The 25298-nt window shown below is 46.4% G+C and overlaps 1 protein-coding gene across 2 annotated transcripts in view; it reads left to right on the top strand.

Annotated features, from left to right (window-relative positions):
* FTO (FTO alpha-ketoglutarate dependent dioxygenase) overlaps positions 1–25298 on the top strand; it is a 297600-nt gene that overhangs the window by 24980 nt on the left and 247322 nt on the right. Inside the window, exon 2 of one of the 2 annotated variants that reach the window (XM_028126962.2) lies at positions 5943–6008. The exons of the other annotated variant lie outside the window; for it this stretch is intronic. Coding sequence (XP_027982763.2) covers positions 5943–6008 — 66 coding nt within the window. The remainder of the gene's footprint in view (positions 1–5942; positions 6009–25298) is intronic. 2 annotated transcript variants of the gene reach the window in all.

The raw sequence follows: 25298 nt of genomic DNA, 5'->3' as shown, positions 1-25298 counted from the left end.
GAGCCAGGTGCCTGGGCTTCAAAGGCTGCAGGTGGGATAAGATCCGACATTTAGTAAATAGACGTGGCCCCGCCCTCTAGGTCAAGAGCGGTCATCTCCGATCACCTCTTCTTATGGGCCAGGGCCCTAATGCAAGTACTTCTTCTGGGTGGCTCAAGGAGGGGCAGGAATGCGCCCCAGGCTAAAAGGGCCCTGAGCTCAAAACAGTCCACCCACAGCCACCCACGCACATGGTGGATTGACATGGTGTGAACTCCCTTCTTCCCTCCCACCCAACCATTCATTCATTTGCTCACTTTACAAGTATTTTTTTTTAAAGCAATTTTTATTGATTTTTGAGAGAGGGGAAGGCAGAGACAGAGAGAGAGAGACACATCTATGTGACAGAGAGAAACATGGATCTGCTGCCTCCTACATGACCCAACCAGGGATTGAGCCTGCAACCCGGGCATGTGCCCTGACCTGAAATTGAACTGGCAACCTTCTTGTGCACAGGACAATGCCGAGTCAACGGAGCCATACCGGCCAGGGCTCAGCAGGTACGTTTTGAGCTTTGACTGTGTGCCAGCCCGGTTCTGAGTCCTGGGATTCAGCCCCGAACCCGGCCGGCAGCACCTGCCTTCCTGGAGCTCAGATCCTGCAGGGCGAGAGGGAACAGGAACCAGCATCTCCCTTTTGGTAGCTCCCGCTGCTGTGAGGGAAAGCGGAGCAGGTGAGAGGAGGCGCTCTGGGTGCATTGTCAGGGAGGAGGCCTCTTGGGAGGGTTCCTTCCGGGGGAGAACTGACTTCCCAGGGAGGCAGGGAGCCCTGGGAAGCCGGGGAAGGGCTTCCCCCTCCTGCTCCTCCTTCACCTGGTCCCCGAGTCCGGCCTCTGTCCTAACGTCTTTCCTTCTTGCGTCTTCATGCCAGGCCTGTGTCCGGGCTTTCTGTTTCCTTCCCTTCCGGCTGTGGTCTCCCCTCCATCAAGCTCTTTAAAAGTGTCCAGTGGCTTTGCTGCTGATCACAGGTTAAATCTCAGACCCCCCTGGCCTTGCCCTTTCCCATTGTTCGAGTTTCTTTTATTATTTGGGGCCTGCCCCTGCTCCCCATCCCCATTCCTATCACATCACACCTGACACCCCTGCGGGATAAAAGTGGGGTGTCCGTGAGCTTCTGTGCTGGTCCATGAGCCGTCACCCAGACAGAGAGGAGGTGACCTGGTTTTCCACGGTGGCCTCCAGACTCCTGCGATTGCTGCGTCCTCGTCCCTGCGGTCCTCACTGTGCCTTGTTAGCCATTTACCGACCGGTCTGGGAGCTCCTTGAAGACAAGCGCTGTGTTTTCATTCGTGTCTGGTATTTTCAGGACCTGCTATGGTGTCCAGAACAAAACAGACACTCGACAAACTGTCAGCTGGTCGAGATCCTTGTCAGCTGGTCGAGATCCGTGTGGTTGAGGCCTGGAGGTGTCAAATCCCTTCCCAGTTCCCAGCCCAGCCCCAGCGCGGGAACTCTGAAGTCTGTTTCAGGCCAGGGGGAGGTTAAGGCACCCAAGGGCAGACACTGCTTATCTTGCTTTTATCAGCTGCCGTGTCAACATGCACTAAAACCTGCTCTTCTTTCTGGCTGGTGAGGACGGAAGGAGAGGTGCCGGAGGCAGCTACACCCTCACCTCTCAGAATAACAGCAGGCGTAAAAACCACAAAAGGCCAGCCGAAGGCTAACATTTTTGCTCCCGATGTCTAGGGGAACAGGGAGCTTTGTAACAGTAGAAGGAATGAATGAGGAATGTAAAAAAAAAAAAAGAGTCTGGTTTCCTAAGAGAGATTTGAGGACAGGAAGGGACTTAAATCACAACCCTATACCATCAGTCAGGGTATTGGCAGAACCCCAAGACCTGAAGTCCTAGAGGGAGCTCCCCTTTCTGTTTGTTTTTATATTTATTTAAAAAATGTTTTTATTGATCTCAGAGAGAGGAAGGGAGAGGGAGATAGAAACATTAATGATGAGAGAGAATCATTTATTGATCGGGTGCCTCCTGCACGCCCTCTACTGGGGATCAAGCCTGCAACCCGGGCATGTGCCATGACTGGGAATTGAACCATGATCTCCTGGTTCATGGGTTGACACTCAACCATTGATCCACACTGGCTGGGCGACTATTTTTTTTTTTTTTTAAACAACTCTATTGAGATATCATTTACATGAAGACAGTTTTCCCATTTAAAATATGCAAGTCAATGTTCGGGATTTGTTGTTGTATATTTGCCGGGTTGTGGGATCATCCCCACTGAAGTCTGATTGTGGAGCTGTCTCCTCTGAGAGAAAGCCCTTCTCACCAGTTGTCCTTCCCCATTCACGCCTCCCTCTTCCCAGCCCCGAGCAGCTTCCTATAGACTCCCCGTGCTAATAGATTTGACTTTTATAGATACGTCATATAAATGGAATCAAAATAGGTAGTCTCTCATGACTGGCTTCTTTTACTCAGCATAATCCATATGTTTTCAACATCCATCCATGTTGCAGAATATATGCATCCTTCATTTCTCTTTGTGGCCGAACAGTATTTCATTCCATGGATGTCCCACATCTTACCCATTCATTACGGGGTGACATTAGGTGGATTGACATTTTGGGGGCTATGATCAAGAATGCTGCTCTAAACATTTGTGAACCAGTTTCTGTTTAGGCATATGCCTTCATTTCTCTTGGGTATATGCCTAGGAATGGAGTGACTGAGTCATATGGTTCCCCTGTGTAACTCTCCGAGGATTTGCCCAACTGTTTTCCAAAGCGATTGCATCATCTCACATCCCCACTAGCCACGCCCACAGGGTTCCTTCCGTGCCTCCCCTCCTTGCTGACACTTGTTACTGTCCATCTTTGCACCTCTCTCTTTTAATTCTCATACGCCTGTGAGTCAGCCAAAGAAAAATACTCTTACTGTCATTTCATAGGTGAAAAGTCCAATATACAGATGAAATGAGATGCCTCGTCTGTGTGTGGCTGGAAGGGGCGGGGAGGGGCAGGCATATTCAGAAGAACAAGTCATTCAAAAGTGCTTTCAGGGTTTTTGAATGAGAGACTTAGAGCTATGGTGGAGATCCTGTTCCCCACCCCCACTTTTATTTTTAATTTTATTAGTATGATTGTATGTCTTTTGCCTGCATTTAAAAAAGTTAAAGTATAACTCACATAACGTATAATGAACCCTTGTAAAGTGTATGAGATAGCAACTCTTGTTCATGTGTATGTCTTAGTGCTTCTAATAGTAATATTGTCTTTAAAACATGTGCGTCAGATGAAAAACACCTTTGTTTTTTGTTTACAAAAAGAGGGAGCCGGGCCAGCGTGGCTCAGGGGTTGAGCGTTGACCTATGAACCAGGAGGTCACGGTTCAATTGCCGGTCAGGGCACATGCCCGGGTTGCTGGCTTGATCCCCAGTGGGGGGCAGCCGATCAATGATTTTCTCTCATCACTGATGTTTCTATCTGTCTCTCCCTCTCCATTCCTCTCTGAAGTCAATAAAAATATGTATTTTTTTTTAAAAGAGGGACAAATACAAAATTTGATCTTCAGGGAGCCATCAAAGATATACAAAGGAACAAGCATACAGGGACCAGAAGCCACTTGTGTTAAAATAATTAAGATAATTATGTTGACTTTCTTCTGTACTTTAGATATAGCCTTTTCAAAATTAGAAATATATGTCTGCCTTGTGTTCCAACATGAATATTTAGCAGTGTCCTCTCTAACCCTAGGATCACCCGGTAAATGTTAACAAGAAGCACAGAACCTGTGTTTTCCCTGTCTCATTGTTTTTCTGCAGGAGTGGTGACAGCTGGAATGACTTTATGTCATTGAGCCCACAAAGCTGAATGTTACACGTGTAGTTATCTGGGTGGGTGTGCAGTGTATTTTTTCTTTAAAGAGCTGGACACAGTGACTGGACGTCAGCAGTTACAGCTGTTTTATAATCCTGAAGAATGTTGCAGTTATAGACATATATGGAGACAGAAATTGCAAATAAGAATTTTATAATAAATTATATTCCCTTATGTCTCTGCTAAGTGAATAGAATATTTTATGAAAATGTGAAACTTCTTTAAAAAAATTTTTTTTAATTGCTTTCAGAGAGGAAGGGAGAGGAAAAGAGTGATAGAAACATCAGTGATGAGAGAGAATCACTGATTGGCTGCCTCCTGCACACCCCCCTACCGGGGATCGAGCCCGCAACCTGGGCATATGCTCTGATGGGTAATGGATCCGTGTCCTCCTGGTTCATAGGTGGATGCTCAACCACTGAGCCACACCCCCTGGGCAAAACGAGGTTTTCTTGGATTGTAAGATCACTTAGGTTACTCTTATTTGCTGTTCAACTGTAGTCCGCATGGAAACTTCCTCACCACTAGGTGTCCCCTTTTGGTCCTGTCCTTCCTCCCGGGCCCAGGCTTTTAGAAGGACCCTAAGGAAGATTAGACCACAGGAGACTAAAAAATGAAGGGGCCCCGCACTCTGATGAGTCCAGTTGCCTTTTATTTTGGTGCTTTACTCTCCACTTCTGTTCCTGCTCGCTCACCGGCTGGTATTTAGGTAATAGATCAATTCTTTGGAAGCCTAGGAAATGCTTGATGCCGCTTTCTCATCACTGAAGGTAGTAAAGTGGGAGGAAAGAGCGTCTGTGTTAGGTAATAAAGTCATTGAAACACGCTTGCAGAGACCTTTAGGAATAATTTTAATGCAATTTATTATCATGGGAATAATGTGACTAGGCAAATCATGATTGCATTATGAATACTAATTTTCCTGTTCTGTAATAGAATCATCCTGGCTGTAACGAACATGGAGTAGCCTCTGTAATCCTCACAGGAGCCCTCCGAGGTTGCCATTTCCCCCCTGCTTTTCGAGATGAGGAAATCGAAGCTCAGAGAGTTGGATTAATTTGCTCCACATTTAATAGAGCTTGGTTGCTTCAGAACCCTCTCCCCCTGTCCCCCTCCCTCCATTTGGAAATTGTTATAGCATTATAGCAGTGGGTAAGTGGGCAGAGTTTGACTTAAGTCAATAACATTGAACATTCCTGTAAAAGAATTCAGCAGAGAGCACCCCTGGAAGTCTGGTTTGGCTGTGAGCAGAGAAATCCAGTTGTCTCGTGGAAGCGATCAGCGTGCCCTGGATGTGGGCACCCTTCAGGAAGGCTGCGGGCTCTTTGCAGAATTACAAATCGTGTACACACAGCGACCGCTTCCTCTCACTCGCCTACAAATGCCTCTCCCATTAGCAGGGAAACAGCAGGGCACTTGACAGCTCCTTGCAGGCCCGGAGCTTCATAGAATGGAACATTCTTCTTATTCAATTAGGGGCGCGCTCAAAAGATGGGCATGCAGCTAGGCCTAGGTTTTCTTGGAGGCTGCTGGCTGAGATGTTCTCTTGTACCTGAATTTAGATTCTGCATTCATTTCCAGATTTCTCCAGTTGCCTTAAAAAAAAAAGATCCGCCCATGCTAGTTTTCTTTTAGTGTCAAGTAATTTGATTGTGCTCAGTACCTCTCCAGTGGACTCCCCAGTTGTGGCGGTGATTTCTGCAGACCACGGGGGGATGTATAACAAATGTGAGATGAGAGAGCTTTGTCAGGGCGGGAGTCATCCTCTGGGAAGGTGGAGCTGGGAAGTGGGAGCCCTCCCCAGCGCCAGCAGGCACCCCCGCCCCGCCAGCCCCCCAAGGTCTGCCTGCAACACCCTCTGTTCTCTCTCTTTGTTCCCTTTCCCAACTCGGGTCCTGGCAGGGATCTGTGACATTTCCGAGCAGATCAAATGAGCCGCTGACACCTGATTGCCCAGTGTCTGTTGTTTACAGTTGCTTTCCAGGATACCTAGACAAGATGGAAAGCTTAACGCGCAGTAATTAAACTTGCATCTGCTCTGTGACAGGACTCAAAGGCCTTTTCTTTCCCTCCACATAGGAATCTCATTGTAGAGCTCCTACTGGCTTTGACCGCGCAGCATCTGAAAAGGCAAGACGCGGACAGGTAAACAAGCATTGGTTCAGTCGACTGCCTGTCATGATGATGATGAATATTAAATAAGGTCCCCGATACCCCTTTCTACCTGCCGTTCTGCTCTTCACCGACTGGTTTAGCCAGATTTAGAACTGGTCTTAAATGTGAGAACTGTAGCTTGGAGGTGATTTTTCTTTTTTAAAAAAAATAAAATCTTTTTGAAAGAAAACAAACATTGCCCAACAATCTGGATGGGTTTAACACACCCTTTGGGTTGTACATTTCTCACAAATGCTAATGAATAATTCAGCAAAGGCAAACACAATCTGCTGGTGGCATCCGTGTTACTCACACTCGCTAATGAATAATTCCCTTTGGCTTTTGTGGCGCAGCGCTGAGGAGTGACTTCTGAGACTCACACGGGTGATTATTGGGCTATTTGTCAGTGTCCTTGGGGCATTGTGAGCCAAAGTCCAACTTGGCTACCCACCCCACATGCCTCCGTGATCCTTCTGGGAAACACGCAGCTCTCTCCGTCCCAGATTTTTAACCCTGGAATGTTGCTATGGGAGAGGCCATGTGCTAACAGGACTCAGCTTCCACTGGAGTTTCATTGAGTCACTTCCCTCATTGTTTCATTCAAATAAAGAAGTGTTTGTTGAGCACCTTAGACTAGGTCCACAGTTCTGAGTGCGGCGTTGTGGATATACAGAGGTAAGATGGTCTTTACGTGCTGTGTTCTCCAGGGGAGAGGAGGGTATAAAGGAGGAGAGGTATGGGGTCCTGGAGAAAGGGGCTCAGGGTCTTTTTTTGTCAAAATGACCAGTTACCAGTTGGTTTCTCATCCTGTCCTCAGACATGCGTTTCGGTGCATACGTGCTGTCGGTAGCGTTGTGTGATATTGCTTTAGATAAACCTAAAGTTCGATTCATCTTGTAAGTGTTTATTGGATAAGCCTGATAACATAATCCCAGAAACGACTAAGCAACCCTTGTTCATTTCTGCTGCACTGAGGTCAGGAATGTGCTATGGGGACCTGGCTTTACCAGCCTGAGAGTCTAAGGATGGTGAACTGGATTTATTTCTGCATGAGTGGTCTACATACCACACCTTAGTAGTCATATGGTAGTGCATGACTGAGATTTGAGGCATGCCCAGCCTTGGTGAGGTCACTTCTGGCATCCTGCATCGACTTTAGCTTTTTCTATAGAACTCTTAGCTGCTCTTCTTTCTGAGCACACTGGGAAGACTACAATTCCCAGCTTCCCTTGCAGTGAGGTGGGATCATATGATTAGTTCTGACCAAAGAAATGGAAGCAGAAGTGCAGGGTATCATTCCTAGTCAAGACATTTAGGAGCTAGTGTGCCACCTGCGTGCTTTCTCTTTCCCTGCCACAGTGACTTTGGGGAGTCTGTTCCAGGTATTGGGGTCTCCAGTAGTCTGATCCGTGAATGACTGTGTGCAGTAGAGCCCACCTCTGCTTCCCACTGGCCCGCATTGGACAGTAAGAAAGTTTGCTGTATTGAGCCCCTGAGATTTGGAAGTTTATTCACCATGTAGCTTAGACCATTCACACTAGTACAGAGGGATTAGTACAGGAAGAGATTGTGTGTGTGTGTGTGTGTGTGTGTGTGTGTGTGTGTGTGTGTGTTATTAGGACCTGGTATTCAACAGGTTCCAGCTAGCTTTGCAGAATGTAGCTTCGATGGGGAATTGGAGGGTAGGTGCCACTTAGGGCAGAAAAAGAGCTTATTTCACCAATTACCAAGGCCTCTGTGGAAGAAATAACATTGGTATTAACAGTGTCTTGGAAATAAGCAAATAATTAGTTAAAAAAAAAGAACCACAATTGAATTGAGGCAATTATAACACATATTTTTGAATTTTAAATTTTATCCAGCATGTGTAGTTGGTAAAGTTAAACATGTAATTGTTCTCTGTGGGTATAGTTTTATACCCATTCTGGCTCTTGAGCTGAGAATGGTTTTTATGTTTCTAAAAGATTGTAAAGAAAAAAAAAGTAGACAGAGAATATTCAGTAGGCGCCATATGTGGCGTACAAAGCCTGAGATATTTGCTATGTGGCCCTGTCGAGAACAAAGTTTGCTTTTCCTTGGTTTATATCTTAACATCTCCACATACAATTATCAACAAGTATCCCACTGGAATCTGAATTGAATCGGAAGGCAAGGGTTTTATGAATTTCTGTCTGTCGTGGTGCATGGAGCAAAGTGCGTGTTCAGAGCAAGCTGACTTGATGGAGTTGCACAAGAGCATGGGAGATGAGACTGTTCCGAGGAGGAGGCCTGAGGGGAGAGCATGGCAGGCCGTCAGTTGGAACCAATGGAACTTTTCTTCTGTTTACTTGGATGGTGGCAGCGGTAGGTTTGTTTTGACCTAATGTGTATGGACATTTATTTACTTTTTACATTCATTTTTATTATCAAATAAAGGTTGTATTTTGGGAGGTTTTAAAGATCTTACCTTGTACTCTGGCATCAAACCAGAGTTTTCTGGTTAATGTATTTGGCGTTGATGTTTTGGTTTCTCTTTTTTCCTCCTTATGTTAAAAAAAAATTCACTCACTGAATTTTTGTCTGTTTCTGTCTGTTCACTCACTTGCTCACTCATAGGTATGTACCCACAAGAAATGGAAGTATGTCCACACAAAAACTCAGACACAAATGTTTATAGCAGCATTATTCATAACAGCCCCCAAATAGAAACCAACCCAAAATGGCCATTAGGGCTGCATGGTTATCACAATGTCCTGTAGCCACACAGTGGAATATTATACTGCAGTGAAAAGGAATGAGGTTTCAATTCACACTGCAATATGGATGAGCCTTAATAGCTTTATACCAAGGGAAAGCCAAACACAAAATACAAAATATTGTGTGAATCTGTTTATAGAAAATGTCTGTAATCGACAAATCTATAGAGACAGAAAGCAGATTAGTGATCGCCTAGGGCTGGAAATGGGGTGAGGTAGGGATTGAGAGTGAATGCTATGATATGGAATGCTATGATATGATGACAAAGTTCTAAACTTAGATTGTGTAGGTTGTGCTGATCGTTGCAAAGTTCTGTGAGTATATTAACACTAAAAACTATTGAATCGTGCATTCTAAATGGGTGAATTTAATTTTATGTGAATTATAACTCAAGGATATTAGCAAAAATTATTATGCAGTGGATGGCTCATTTTCTAGTGATGCTGCTGATTTTGTACCCTCTTATTCAAGCAACAGTCAGATTAGAATCTCTTATATTTTACCTTTCTTAATTATAATGTCCTGGAAGCAAAATTTGATTTATATTAAGTCCCCTTTGACCCAACTATCTACTTACGTGCATTTATTCCACTGAATATACTGGCATACATGTACAATAATTTTGTGATGGCATTATTTGTAGTGGCAAAACATAAGAAACAACCTAAATGCCCATCAGTAGGAGACAGGTTAAAAGATAAAGGGAGATGTAGCCAGTGAGCTATCCCGGTACCGCTAAGAAGAGATTATTCTCTCTGTGCCAATATGAAACCATCTTTAATATACTTAAATTAAAAAAGCAAGGTGCAGAATACTTGGATTTTCATTTGTGTAAAATGCTTGCAAAAAGATCCATTATCTCTGGAAAGATTCAACAGTAGTTACCTGTTTAAGAGAGAAAGTTTGGGTGAGAAAAGTAATAGGAGAGAGATAACCTTTTTCAGGGTTAGACTTTTTCTGTACACTTTTTTTTTTTCTATAGCAGCATTATTCCTAATAGCCAAAAAGTGGAAACAGCGCAAATGTTCATCAGCAGATGAACAAAATGTGGTGCATCCATATATGCATGTAAGTAGAATGTCTGCATCAAAGGAGATTCGAATCTAAAGCACTTTTGCTTTTGGGAATTTTAATTTGAGGGTAGTTAGTTAGTGTTCAAATATTACCTTGAAGATTTTTTTTTTAGTTGATTTCTATACTGCAGCTTAGCAACCAACCTTGCCCCTTCCCATCCATGTGGAATCATTTGTTTTAAGACTCATCCCCCACCCTCCAACTGCTAATGATGGACAATTATGTGGTCCCACTGTCATTTTTACAGTCTTCTTTTCCAGCTCTGTGGTAGCGGTGTATCTGCAGGGTGGGATGGTGGCTTGCAAGGGACAATATCAGATGACCCACAATTATTTTAATGTCTCCTGTGATATAATAAATGAAATTTATAACTATCTATATATATAAAACCCTAAGTGACTGTTATGACCGGACAACCAGCCGGTGGCTATGATGTGCACTGACAACCAGGGGGCAGACAATCAACACAGGAGCTGCCCCCTGGTGGTCAGTGTGCTCCCACAGCCAACCTCCCATGGTCCCTGTTCCCCCATGGCTTCAGGAAACCCTGTGGTGACTCCTCTTATGATCCCTCTTCCAGGTAGGGCCTTTGACACGTTCTTAAGGTTAGATGGACTAGTATTACCATTATTATCCAACTAGAGGCCCGGTGCACGAATTCGTGCACAGTGGGGTCTGGCTGGCATGCCCTGATGGGGGCCGATTGGGGGCAGGGCTGGCGGGGTGGGGAGGGGCCACGGGAGGTTGGGTGGGGCTGATTGGGGCCCAATTGGGCCTGTTGGCCACCGCAGTGTGCTGTCATAGTGACCGGTCATTCTGGTCATTCTGCAGTTTGGTTGCTGGGCTTTTATATATATAGATGATGCCACTTGTGCTGTTACATTGGTGAAGAACCACATGGCTTTTTTAAGTCAGACTGGGGCCCGGGGAAGCCCGGAGAGCTTGTTGGCTTCCTCGTGACGGCACTGAGCTGGATCTGTGATCTAGAATTCCAGGCCCAGAGCTTTCTCTCTAAACGAAACCGATGCTCAAGTTCAAAGGTACCATGAGTTTAAGGGGGAGTCTAAAAATGAGTGGTGAATTAAAGTAAACAGCACTCCATTAAAACATCTCAACAAGGAAATACTTTGGGGAAAAATAATGCTGTGTATTTAAAATTGTATTTACCTTCATTATACATCAAAGGAACTGACAAATCTCCTTGTAAAATACTGCCAGTAGGCTTTCAATACACCTCCAGGTACTTCTACAACTTCCTGGTAGCATGACAGCATCGCTGAAGGGATGGCTCCATCCGATGTCAGCGTCGGGTAGGGCTGAAGAGGGGCTTGTGTTAGAGCAACCCCACAAACCCGGTCCAGGTGGCTGATGGCAGGCCAGAGCCCCGTCTTTCCTAGGAAAGGCCTGTTACTGCTGCTAGTTGGTGGGCACCACATGTGCCGGGCGGAGTAATTATGTTTAGCCGACTGACTATGACCAAGATTAATAGCTCTTGAAAGGGCTATAATGAAAGGCTGCCCCAACTGGCTTCTACATTCTTCTTTATTTATTCTGCTCTCATCCCTGTCACCTTTGGGCATCTGCCAAATGTCCTTTATGTGAGATCTGCCCCTCGGATGTGAAAGGCCTCTCTTTCTTAATGGTGGGAGGTGATTGGGTTGTAGGGCCGAGGAACGTGGGCAGTTGACCCGACCCAGAGGGGAGTCCCCTCGGGCCTTTGGGAGTCCCAGGAATGGGACACTCACTCCGGAGGGAGAGAGACCATGGGGATATTCCGCTGACTGATCCTGACCATGGAGGTGTACCTCAAGAATGGTAGGGAGTCCTCCAAGGTTTCATTGCAAATCCATAGACTTCAGTGGCTCTTCTGTTTGGAGCATTTGCAAGTTTGATGAGGAATTAAAAAAAATATTTTTATTGATTTCAGAGAGGAAAGGAGAGGGAGAGAGAGAGAAACATCAATGATGAGAGAGAATCATTGACTGGCTGCCTCCTGCACATCCCACACTGGGGATTGAGCCTGCAAGCCAGGCATGTGCCCTGACCAGGAATCGAACTGTGACCTCCTGGTTCATAGGTCAATGCTCAACCACTGAGCCATGCTGACTGGGCCCGATGAGGATTTTTTTGCCTGAAACCACCACTATTTCTACTCTTATAAAACTTGGAAACCTCCTTGTGGTAGAGACTGCACGTGAACTCCCAGATGCTTCTTGCTGCCTCTATCATGGAGTTTTCAGGGCAGCCGCTGCCTGGAATACAGAGTGCATTTCCCAGCCTCCCCTGCAGCTAGATGTGGCCACGTGACTAAGGAAGAAGATCTATCCTACAGTTTCCCTCACAGAAAGCCTGGTGTACCCTTTGCCCCTTTGTGCGGAGGCCCGTCCTTTCATCCCGCTCCTGAAATGTAAGCGCTGTGTTCCGATCGTCAGCGTGCGGGCCGGTCCTATCAGCCTGGTTGAATCCACTGTCATTTTGGATTTTCTGTCACTTGCAGCCAAGCCTAATCCTCGATAATACACGGTTTCTACACATTGCAGAAGAGGCAGATAAACCCCGAGCCCCGAGATTTCCTTCTCTCGGTCCTAAATATTAATGTCAAAATTGAAACAGACTTCTCACCCTTCCTTCTTTCAACCCCTACAAATTGAAACAACCTATAAAAAAAAGATAATGCATTAATTGATGTAAGAACGAATGACACGGGAGATATATTAATAGGGAAGATACGGGAGAGATAGATGAGCAAGAAGACTGGGACAGAAAATAACTCATTTAGGAAATTGATAACCAGGACGGATCTCAAGGGCTTTCTGTACGATGTGGTCAGGGCGCCCTCTCTTCCAGTGTGTGTGTGTGTGCGTGCGTGCGTGCGTGCGTGTGTGTGTGTGTGTGTTGGGGGGCAGGGGCAGCCACAGCTTCTTTCCTTAGTGATTCAACTTCATCTCCTTTTTTTTTTCTTTTCTTAAATATATTTTTATTGATTTCAGAGAGGAAGGGGGAGGGAGAGAGCGATAGAAACATCAGTGATGAGAGAGAATCATGGATCGGCTGCCTCCTGCACACCCCCTACTGGGGATGGAGCCCGCAACCCGGGCCTGTGCCCTGACCGGGTATCGAACCGTGACTTCCTGGTTCCTAGGTCGACGCTCAACCACTGAGCAACGCCAGTTGGGCTTCATCTCCTTTCTTAAAAGGGCTTGGGGGCTTTTTAAAATTTCAGGTTTCGAATGTCCAGTCTACTGAGTGCTCCCAGTTCCCTTGCCCGATTCCACTGCTATTTCTCTGTGCCTGGCTCCCTGGCTTCAGGCCCTCAAGTTTGCAGGCGGCCCTCCTCCCTCTAATGTCGCCTGGGTTAGATACCATGCACCCTGTGGCCTCTAGTGGGTTGCAAGTGATTAGCACAACCCTTTCCAAGTTGATGCCTCTTTCTCAGGACTTTTTAAAAACTCCCGAAAGAGAAGAGCAGTTACTTGGTTCACTTGTTCTCATTTGCATCTGTAAAGGGAACCCAGAGCGAGGCTTTCTGGGCCGTGTCTTCCCTGGCTGTTTCTTGCCTTCTAATGTGAAGAACGGCAGGGTCTTGTCTTTTGTTCACACGAGTGAAAGTCCATCGGGCTGGAAACAGAACAGGGAGCTCTTTGTGCGCCCCGAGCATTCGAATGCGCTCGGTCACACACTGGTTGCTGTTTAACTACAATAAAATGGTGACGGAGGAGATAGACATTTAAAGGATAAATGACAGGGCTGTTAATCGCAAAGCAGGTCCTGTGGCATTGTTGTTTTTAGCTAATAGGTATACAGCCCAAAGTCGCTTTTACATAAGGTGACCAGACGTCCCGCTTTTTAACCATTTGTCCCGCGTCCCGCGGCGTTTTAAAAAAGTCCCGATTTTTGGAAAGAATGCATGACAAGCTAGGGAACGGCGGGAGAACGGGAAGGGAATATACGGTTTGCGGCGGCCATGTGGCTATTTAGCCAGGATATGAGTTTTATATTATTTTTGTTAATTTTATAATGTTAAACTTTAATAATAACAAATAATTGTTGAGAACTGATTATCGAGAACTGCTTATCAAAGTTCGCATTGTTGATCAGTTGTTAGAATTCGACCACCATTGTTTGGACTTAATGAACAATGGCATTTTTTGGGATTGGCAACCACGAAAACATTTTGTAACTGTCTCTCAGACGATACACATCGTACTGCGTGCTAGTAAGCTAGTTAAACAAGTGATGTCATTACAAATCAGGTAATCAGGTAATTTAGGTAAGTAATTTATTTATTTCATAAATACATACATTTTCTTGAATTTAGCAGACAGTACTTGTATTATTTATATTTTATAGTGGCGGCAAAAAGTCTAGCGCCGGCCTTGAAAGTGACACTTACGACTTACGTTACAAGTAAGTCGTAAGTGTCACAAGTAAGGCAAATTCATGACCTTTTAAACAACGACAGCAATCTACTAAAAAAAATTCACTCAAATGAGAAATATGCCAAAGAATAAAATAATACTATACATAATTTTTTATTTATTATATTTGTAAATTGTACTTATGTTGAAATTAAAAAAAATTACAATACTATTTTTGTGTTCTATGAAAATTTTTCTTGCTCCATATAGAACAAATTTTTAATCTAGAACCTCCCACCCCTCCCGCCCCGGTCAATGGTGTCCCGCTTTACCCATGTTAAAATCTGGTCACCTGACTTTTACAGCCAAGTGAAATCTCCGTTTCCAATCAGGAAAAAGAAAAAAAAAAAGATGTCACTGGATCCTTTGAATAGCTGATCATTTTGTGTTTCAAAAAGTCATTTGAACACATTTAAACAGTGTTTGGAAACTTCTAGGAATTTCCCTTAAGTGTTTGCTAAGCTTGGCCATGTCATTCTCTCTCTCTCTCTCTCTCTCTCTCTCTCACACACACACTCACACACACACACACACACACACACATATCTCAAGTATGTTATCTAAGGAAAGAGCCTTTAGGGCTTTTATAAGTCTATGAATTAAGAACTTGATCCGTCTTTATCCCTATAAAGCGTTATGATTTCTTTCCTGTTTAGGGATGTAAAGGACACCCCTTCTTTTCTCTCTCCCTCCTCTCCCCCTACCCCCCTTACTGTCCCCCCTCCCGCCCCCGCTCATCTTATGCAGCTGAAATCTGGGTCTTTGGCATTTGACCCTTTGAGAAGAGATGAATCTGGCAGTGCTGAGGGTGAGGGTGCTCGGATCCCAGAGTGCTGCCTTTTTCCTGAGAGATGAAATATACCAGGTGTCCCTTGTCCGCTGTTTCTGAGTGCGGGGTGTACTTTGCCTTATCTTACTGTTTCATTGCATTATTCAGGCTTTTCCCAGGATACCCCCAAATAAAATGACTCCAAGTACATTTTACAGATGCCTTTTTCCCCCCCATGCAGTCACCTCTCTTTGCAGCGGGACTCTTAAACTTCGCCTCCCTCCCGGGGAGGATGGGGGTGAGATGAATGAAAGCTACAACTCGGCCTCGGGTTAGGAGGGACAGCAGGGACTGGTGGTGTCCGTGGTGGAACGGGAGGGACATTTCCTACCGAAAGGGGCCAGCGGCAACTTCGCTGCCGTGTGCGAATGTGTTTGCAGATCCTCTGATTTTTCGAAAGAAGTTGAAAATGTGGGTTTTTATTCCCAAGTTCTTCATTGTAAAGAACTGTCTGCTAATTGAAATGCAAAACCCATATGGTCCAAATATACCATATTTGCTTCCTCCGGCTCCACTTCTGAGATACACCTGCCTTCAGAGGTAGCTAGAACTCCTGACCCTTCTGGGGATGGAGGCGTGAATCCGCTCACTACTTACTGGTTTTCCCGTTCTCCCTCGACCCCTGCCCTGCCAGCAGGCTTCGTGACGTTGGTGAACACTCGCTCCCTTTTCGTCTTCCAAGTGTGAGGTGGATGTCTTTCATCTGCCCTGATCTTCTCTCTCATTCTCTTTGTCCCCAAGACGTGTGGGTTTGTTGTTTTGTTTCCGCGTCTTCACAGGCATTTCAGTTAGGTTTTGTGAGGGAGCTAAGCGCTTGGTTGGTATCTACCATGTTTAGGTGGCAGTTAACCCATTGTGTCAATCATTAAATTTGAGTATCAGAGTTTCTTTTCCTAAAGTTTATTTGGAAATCAAATTAAGAAAAGAAAATTTAATATGTAGGAACCCTTTGCTCCTTAACATCTTCCTTGACCACTGGGTTTCTTTCGACCTTCTCTGAAATACCCAGTCCCTCCAAGACTCCTACTCAACGTGGCAACGAATTCTATGCTGTTTCAGGACTTCTTCTAGACACTCAGTGTGCATGTGGTCACCCACATGTTGTAGCCTGTGAACACCAGGTGATGTTTCAGTCTCTTAAGTATCTACTACGGCTCCTGGTGAATCTGAGTCCAACAAATACTTGCTGATCAGAGTATGCCACTCAAGTTTTTATTATTTCGCTTTTATACGTGTTACGGATATGCGATTCTCTCTCAGTGTCTTCCCATCCTATCGCTCAGAGATCGGTAGGAGGGAAGAATAATGATGAGTAGACTTTGGGAGTCCTATCGTTAAGGTATCAATGTCATCATTACACTGCAGCTTCAGAAGTATTTTACTGACATGGTACAGTTCTACATTGCATTTAGAAAGAGGAGAAGTGGGGTGGGTATAGTGAGGAAGGGGAAACCTGGGACCTGAGTTCTGATTTTAGACTTCTGTAGAGAGCCTGTTCACCGTGTGTTTGCTTAATGACTGTTACCTGCACTTCCTTGTATTTTAGCATTCTTGCCCTTTAGCGGGGGGGGGGGGGGGGGGGGGCAGCATCCATTGTCCCGAGTCTGCCTCTCTTGTATAAGTAACAACGCTGTCATTTTCTCTAATGTCGACCTTTTTAATCAATGACACTCTCTAATAGTGCCCCGTAGTCTTTAGTTATGCATCTCGGCGAGTGCTTGCTGGCCCCAGCGCGGTGTTTAATAAATTATTGAACTTGGAAGTACCTTTGAGAAGCAAGGGTTTTATGCGACTGAGCAGCGGACGGGAGAAAGCACTATCCTCCAGGGTATCCCACAGCCAGAAACAGAGGCTCGATCAGACAGTGTAAGCACCGAGTGAGTGATGGTCACACCATGAAATATTTACGCCCGAGACGGGGTGCGGGTGGGGAGGAAGGAGCCTGTGGGTTTTTATCGTTTGGGGTTGAACCTGATGCCATACAACTCACACTCTCTGATCTTAAAAGCAAAACAGAAAAATAAAAAAGAGAGAGGGAAAGAAAGGCAGAAAGGCAAATAAGGAGCGAGAAGAGGAGTGTTGATTTGGGGATATTTTGTGGTTTGCGGGAGCTTTTCACGAAAGCGAGGCTGCTTTTGTGGACAGGGGCCTGACGAAGATGCAAGCTTTTTAGGTTTTATTTTTAATTTATTTTAGAGGAAGGGGGTGGGGAGAGCGCGCGATTTGTTGTTCCACTCATTTATACATTCATTGGCTGATTCTTGTATGTGTCCTGACCCAGGATCGAACCCACAGCCTTTGGTGTATGTGGATGACACTCTAATAAACTGAACCCTCCTGTCAGGGCAGAGCCAAGTTTTAATCAGTCCTTAAAAGAGACTAAAAAGTCATGGTTTCTTGCCACAACAAGTTTAAAGTTTAATTTAACCAACATCTCGTGATTTGAGACGATCGAGCAGCCCTCATTTTATTATCTATAAAAATAGAGGCTTAAATAGCAAAGCACCAAGTAGCCTCTTGCTTTCACCCAGAATTTGTGATTTATGTCTTTTCCCATCATTTTCAATTGTCCTGTGGTGAGTTTACTTAACAATCACCCACAGAGACAAATAACAGAAGGAAGAAGTGTCGGATGGCGCACTTAGAAAAGGCTGGGGAGATGCTTATCTGAGCTGATGCACTTGGAGGATTTCTAGGATCTTCCAGTATAGAGAAGGGCTAAAACGAACCACTTCCTTTGCCCCCTCTGCCCAGTATTTTGTACGTAAGTGTTTCTTATAGAGATAAGCCTTTTTAGATGTCATAGCATTATTGAAAATATTTATTGCTGTTGAATAAAGCTTGACAATTAAATTTAATTTTACTCATGATTTATGTAAAAAGAAAACCTCACACACCCGCAGGTTGTGTCTGGGAGATATTTTTAGGTCATGTTTTTGCTTTTCAGTGGTCGTAGGAAGCACCAAACCGCGTGCTAACCAGGAGGCTCAGATTGACCGTGGACATGGGCCTGTCAAGGGGGTCCTCGGGCTTCGTGGCCTCTGGTACCTGTCATGAGCTTCCCGGGCGTTTGATGTGCATTATGCTAAACCACATTATTTGTCCCCATGATCACATGGACCTAAATTGACAAGTTTCTGTCACTTGTAAAGTCAAGGTTAATCATGTTGGAAAGGAAACGTTGGTGGGACTCCCCTTTGCAGCTGTAATAGCTTGTCTGTCGGTTATACGTCAGGGAACTCTGAAAGGCGTGTGCTGTGTGTCACTCAGGAACCCATTGCATGCAAAGGCGTGTATAGTCTAAAGGCCCAGGGTCGGTGAAATGTGGTACAGGCCTGTTTGTGAAAGGATGTATTAAGCCGCAAATGGAAACAGTTGAAGTGAGATAATATTGGTATGTTTATTTTTTAGATATGTTTTTCTTGATTTTAGAGGGAGAGAGAGGAAGGGAGAGGGAGAGAGAGATAGAAACGTCAATGATGAGTGAGAATCATGGATCGGCTGCCTCCTGCAAGCTCCCCACTGGGGATGGAGCCCGCAACCCGGGCATGTGCCCTGACCGAGAATTGAATCGTGACCTCCTGGTTCATAGGTTGATGCTCAACCACACCAGCTGGGCCATTGCTGATGCTTTTAACATGATAGGTACTAGCAACAGATTTCCAGGTGCCAGCCATGGGTTCATCCAGCAGGTATTAGCTTGTCACATGCTCAGTGCTGTCCTGTACTCCGGCGAATCAGTGGTGACACACAGACCCAAGTCCCTCCTCTCATGGAGGCTGACATTCTGTTAGACCAGTGGTTCTCAACCTTTCTTATGCCGCGACCCTTTAATACAGTTCCTCATGTTGTGGTGACCCCCAACCATAAAATTATTTTCGTTGCTACTTTATAACTGTAATTTTGCTACTGTTACGAACCGTAATGTAAATATCTGTGTTTTCTGATGGTCTTAGGCCATTGGTCGGCAAACTGCGGCTCGCAAGCCACATGCGGCTCTTTGGCCCCTTGAATCTGGCCCCACAAAATACCACGGCCTGGGCGAGTCTATTTTGAAGAAGTGGCATTAGAAGAAGTTTAAGTTTAAAAAATTTGGCTCTCAAAAGAAATTTCAATCGTTGTACTGTTGACATTTGGCTCTGTTGACTAAGGAGTTTGCCGACCACTGTCTTAGGCGACCCTGCTAGCGGTTCTCAACCTGTGGGTCGCGACCCCTTTCACAGGGGTCTCCTGAGACCATCGGAAAACACAGATATTTACATTACGATTCATAACAGTAGCAAAATTACAGTTATGAAGTAGCAACGAAAATAATTTTATGGTTGGGGGTCACCACAACATGAGGAACTGTATTAAAGGGTCGCGGCATTAGAAAGGTTGAGAACCCCTATGTTAGAGGAAGGAATACAGTAACAAGTAAACCATAGTGAAGATAAATAAATAACACCATGTGTCTATTAGAGATAAACAGTGTGGCATGGTAATGATTGAGGTGGGTTTCGGTGTGAGACTCTAATGGAGGTGCTGATGGGCTTTGCCTGTAGGAGCAACAGGTCAGTGGCCAGAATTTAAGAAAAAGAGACCAAAGGAACTTGCCAGGATCACATCAGGGCCTTTAGCCGTGGTAAAGACTTAGGTTTTATTCCCAGCTCCATGGGAACCCATGGAGGGTGGTAAGATGGACCAGGCGGATGTGGGTGTGGGATGACCGCGTCCGATTTGCATGTTACAAAGGCCCCTCTGGCCCAGCCGGCGTGGCTCAGTGGTTGAGCATCGACCTAGGAACCAAGAGGTCCCAGGTTCGATTCCTGGTCAGGGCACATGCCCCGGCTGTGGGCTCAATCCCCAGTCAGGGGCGGGCAGGAAGCAGCCGCTGCATGATTCTCATTGTTGATGTCTTTGCCTCTTTCTCCCTCTCCTTTCCTCTCTACAATCAATAAAAATATATTTAAAAAAAACCCCAAAAAAACAAAGGCCCCTCTGGCCGCTGCGTGGGGGAAGACTGGAGGGCCAGAGGAGTATTAGGGGGACACTCCAGGGAGCGAGAGATGCCCAGGTGGTGATGGTGATGGTGGAGAGAAGGGGGAGGATTTAGGATGCATTTTAGCTGGTGGGGTTTGAAAGACTTTTGAAGGCCAAGAGGAATCAAGGGTAACTCCCGCCTTTGTACCTTGTGGACCGGAGGGCGGTCATTTAGCGAGATCAGAAGGTCAAGGAGGGGGCAGCTGGGGGCGTGACACCAGGGGCTCTCCTTGGGACACATTTGGAGAGCCACCAGCACGGAGACGCAGGCTCTGAGCCGTGGAGCTCTCCGCTTGACGAAGCGTAGCTCCTTAGGCTGTGATGACGTCTCCCGGCCTCCCCAGCTCTGTTGTGCCCTCACCTCTCCTGCCTGGGGCTGCGGTGCCAGCTGGTCTCCGAGCCCCACAGGCGCGTTCCTTCCCGGCAAAGGGAGCCGATGACACACCCCGTGAGCCAGAGCTTCCACGACAGGCCGGTCAGGAGCACGATAACCGCAGCGTTCCTCCCGCCACTTAAAAGAAAGGTGTATTGACCTCACGGCAGCAGCTCAGGTCCTCAGGCGTGATATTGATTAAGCGTCTGATGAGGATTTGCAGGGCAGCCTTCTGGCCCGGCCGCCACAGGGCACGTCCCCGCCGGGTCAGGCCTCGCTGCTGACCTCCGCTGTGCTAAGTGCTGTTTTTCTTAGGAATTCTTGGCCCTGTTTAGTCTAGGCTCTGTCCAGAGGCATTTATTTTACCTGATGGATGGCTCAATCCTGCCTGTTACCTTAATCTGACCTCCAAGGTGGGGCCGCTTTTGTTCTTCGGGGGATTGAAGTCGGGAGATGTAGAGGCCAGTGTGACGCTGGTGATTGGGACATCACCCGAACGCCCCGGATTTGCCTGAAGACTTGCGTGGACACGGTTTGGAATTGGTGTGGAATCGTTTGCTGTGAAACTCCCTATTATGATGTTGTAACTGGGCATTCCTTGCCTTCTTTTCCAACGCTGCTTCGGAGCAGGGCTCACTTTATGGGTCTTCTTTAAAATCCAGGGCCGGCGCCTCTTTCCCAGTGTCACGCTGAAGCCCAGGGGGCTCCTCATCAGGAAAGCGGTTTTCCTGCGCTTCCTGCGGTGTGATGCATCCAGCAGACTCCTTCTGCGGGCTCGGTTTCATCACGTTTACAAGTCAGCTTCTGAGGATAGTTTGAAAAATTTAATGACAGTCCGGGGATAAATTGTTTCCCGGCCTAAAGTATATAAGGAATCCCCAGGAATCATTCAAAAAATAACAGTTCCATATAAAAGTTTTGGCTTTCTATTGTAATAAGACATCTTTCCCCCTTGTGTCTGAAAATTCTGGCAGGATTGTCCGCGGGGTGGATTTGAGGGGTGAGTGAGTAATACAGGCTGAGGCACGTAGGATAGCAGCGCCTGGTACACAGCAATGCGCCACTGACGTTAGCTCCTGTTAACGATGACGTGTCCGTGCCTTCTCCGTCAGCCCGCACCCAGCAAGGCCTAGGCACACAGTGCCATACTCAGCTAGATGCCCAGGCACTACCATCGCTGGCATGTCCGTCTACACCTGGAATACCATAGCCGTTTTCATGCCTTTTCTCAAATGGTCTGAGTACCTGACATCCTTCCGTCCCTTCTCCTTCACATGGTTACTCTCCAAAGGGGGCGCTTGAATTTTGGCCATTTCCGCATCTGCCTAACTTCTTTGTTAGCTGCCAGATAGGCCTCAGGTTTTACATTCTTTGCAGTTTGGAGAGATAACAAGGCCCTGGCCAGGTAGCTTAGTTGGTTAGAGCCGAGGTTGCACGTTCGGTCCCTGGACAGGGCACAGACAAGAAACAACCAGTGAAGTCATGAATAAGTGGACGCCATCTCTCTCTCTCTCTCTCTCTCTCTCTCTCTCTCTCTCTCTCTCTCCCCCCTCTCTCTCCCCTTCCTTCTATCTCTCCCTTCCTCTCTCTCTCAAATCAATAAAAAAGAAAGCACTAATAAATGTTAACATTCTTAGTACAGTGCCCGGCACAGAATAGGTAAATGCCACTGACTCAGCATCATGACCGCTGGGTTACCCCCCTTTAGGGATGATGCTGGGAAGTGGGGCTTCAGTTCCTCTTGAGGTAGAAGGTGAAATAGTTATTACTTTTTAAAAAAACCTATTTTTTATTGATTACAGAGAGGAAGGGAGAAGGAGAGAGAGAAAGGAACATCCATGATGAGAGAGAATCATGGATCAGCTGCCTCCTGCACGCCCCACACTGGGGATCGAGCCTGTAACCTGGGCATGTGCCCCGACTGGGAATCGCACCGTGACCTCCTGGGTCATAGGTTGACGCTCAACCACTGAGCCACGCCGGCCGGGCTGACATGGTTATTTCTTATCCTAGTAGATGACGCCACAGGGACCTTAGGCTTCTGGTAAAGTGTCCGGTTGCTGCCCAGAGGGGCAGCTCCGCGTGGCAGGACCTCGGTGAGGACAGGCGTCCTCCTGAGTGGAGCGATGGTCTGGCCTCTGGTTGGCTTCTGAGGGCAGCGTCACCTTGGGGCGGTTGATGAGGCATCTGAAACATGCCTTCCACCCAGACTCGTGGCCTGCTGGCGAGGCTGCTGCTTTTATCTGGTCTCAAATGCCTTGTCCGTGTCAAAACTTGCCTCGTCTCAGCTCTTTGTTGACTTTGAAGCAGAGTGGCCTTCATGGCCGGGTTTGGAACGCCCCCTCAAGTGCCCCTGCTCCCCGCCCCCCAGCTGGCCGCGCAGGCTGCGGCGCTGGATGCCCCCTTCTCGTGGCAGCGCCGTTAGCCCACAGCGACGTGAGCCCGCTTCTTCGGGGAAGGACAGACAGACTTGTTAGCTGCTTCCAGCGACAGCCTTGGCATTTTTGTGAAAGTGAGGCTGTAATTCTGCTGACTTTTGGACTCATCTCTCCACATGGGCCGTGGATGCCTTAAAATCAGGATTTAGAGAGAGCTAATCATAACTGTCCTGGGTTAGCAGACATTCTTTTTAATTTTATTTTACAGAGATCCAGAGAAAGACAGAGAGAGAGACAGAGAGAGAGAGAGAGAGAGAGAGAGAGAGAAACATCTATCAGTTTATCAGTTACCTCCCATATGCACCCCAACTGGATATTGAATGCACAACCTATTCATGTGCCCTGAACGGGAATTGAACCCGCCACATTTAAAAAATATATATATATTTATTGATTTCAGAAAGGAAGGGAGAGGGAGAGAGATAGAAACATCAATGATGAGAGAGAATCATTGATCGGCTGCCTCCTGCATAACCCCCACTGGGGACTGAGCCTGCAACCTGGACATGTGCCCTTGACCGGAATCGAACCCGGGACCCTTCAGTCCGCAGGCTGACACTCTATCCACTGAGCAAAAATGGCGAGGGCGAACCCGCCACCTTTTGGTGCACTGGGCGATGCTTCAACCAACTGAGCCACGCTGGCCAGCGATGAAGTTCTCTTTAAGGTCGGTAATGAGCAGTACACGACAGACATGGCGAGCTCTGTTTCTCTGTATTCCATCCGTCCATCTTGCCGTCGTGCGATTGAGAAAGGAGACGGTCCAGCTGCTCTGGAAGTCAGGCGTTTGCCTCTTGGCCCACATTGGCGCATTCTGACCGAGGCGCGGTGCCGCGGCTGCCCTGCTTGGGCTTGAGGCCTGGCTCTGCCACTCACGAGTCGTGTAACTTTGGGACCGTTACTTAGTTTCTCTGCCTCTCAGTTCCATTATCTGCCAAGTGCGGATAATTACAGTAATTACCACCAAGGGTTATCATGAGGATCAAACGAGTTAATTTCTGCAAAGCATTTATAACTGGACCTTGTACATAGTAACTGCTGTACAGTGTTAGCTATTACTTTCATTAGGAATTAGTAATTGCACAAATAAAAAAGTGAAGGTGTAAATCATTAATCAGGGCCATTTATCTGTGAGACTGTAGGCATTGTGTCGGGCCAGCACTGTGGGTTTATATCAGTTGGGGCAGGTTATTGTTGTAACAGAAATCATATCCAAATAGTGAGTAATGGCTTGAACATAATAAACATTTATTCATGCCATGAACAGCAATCAGTAGTGAACAGACACATCCCTAGCTCTGCCTTTCGTGGTCTTCCTCTCACCGGTGAGCAAGCTCTGTTGCTTCTAGAAGTCTTCAGAATGTACTTAGAACCCACCCACTTCTCACAACCCCTCCTCCTGCCACGCTTCTCCAGGCTGCCAGCACCTCCTGGACCATTGCCATTCCTTCCTAACTGGTCTCCCGGCTGCTTTTTCTTGCCTCCCTACGTGCCGCAACCAATGTTGAGTCTTTTTAAAAAAAAATAATTCAGATCATGTTACGTTTCTGCTCCAACCTTCTTATGGTTTCTCAGAATGTTAAACAGAGAGAGTTACTGTGCAATCCAGCAATTCTACTTCTGGTTACCTGAGAGAAATGAAAACATGTGCCCACACAAAACGTGTGCGTGAGTGTTTATAGCAGCATTATTCACAATAGCCCAAAAGTGAAAGCAATCCTGTCAATTATAAGATGATGGATGATGGCCCTAACTGGTTTGGCTCGGTGGATAGAGCGTCAGCCTGCGGACTGAAGGGTCCCAGGTTCGATTCCGGTCAAGGGCATGTACCTTAGTTGCGGGCACATCCCCAGTAGGGGGTGTGCAGGAGGCAGCTGACCGATGTTTCTCTCTCATCGATGTTTCTAACTCTCTATCCCTCTCCCTTCATTTCTGTAAAATCAATAAAATATTTTTAAAAAGATGATGGATGGATCATGTGGCTAGCATGTGGTCTAGCCATACAATAGAACAGGGGTCCTCAAACTTTTTAAACAGGGGGCCAGTTCACTGTCCCTCAGACCGTTGGAGGGCCGGACTATAGTTTTAAAAAAAAACTATGAACAAATTCCTATGCACACTGCACATATCTTATTTTGAAGTAAAAAAACAAAACGGCAAAAACACCCGCATGTGGCCCGCGGGCCGTAGTTTGGGGCCGCCTGCTATAGAATATTACTTGGCAGTAAAAAGGACGATGCCGTGATACACACGACACCCTGGGCGACGGTTGAAAACAGTAATGCTCAAAGTGACAAAAGGCCACAGGTGATGCGATTCCACATCCAGAATGGGCAAAGCCACAGAGACAGGAAGCAGATTAGTGGTTGTCGGAAGCTGGGGAGAGAGGCG

The sequence above is a fragment of the Eptesicus fuscus genome, chromosome 21, assembly GCF_027574615.1.
Source record: "Eptesicus fuscus isolate TK198812 chromosome 21, DD_ASM_mEF_20220401, whole genome shotgun sequence".
Classification (NCBI taxonomy): Eukaryota; Metazoa; Chordata; class Mammalia; order Chiroptera; family Vespertilionidae; genus Eptesicus; species Eptesicus fuscus.
Note: the sequence above shows the minus strand (reverse complement) of the source record. Positions and strands in the feature narration are given on the sequence as shown.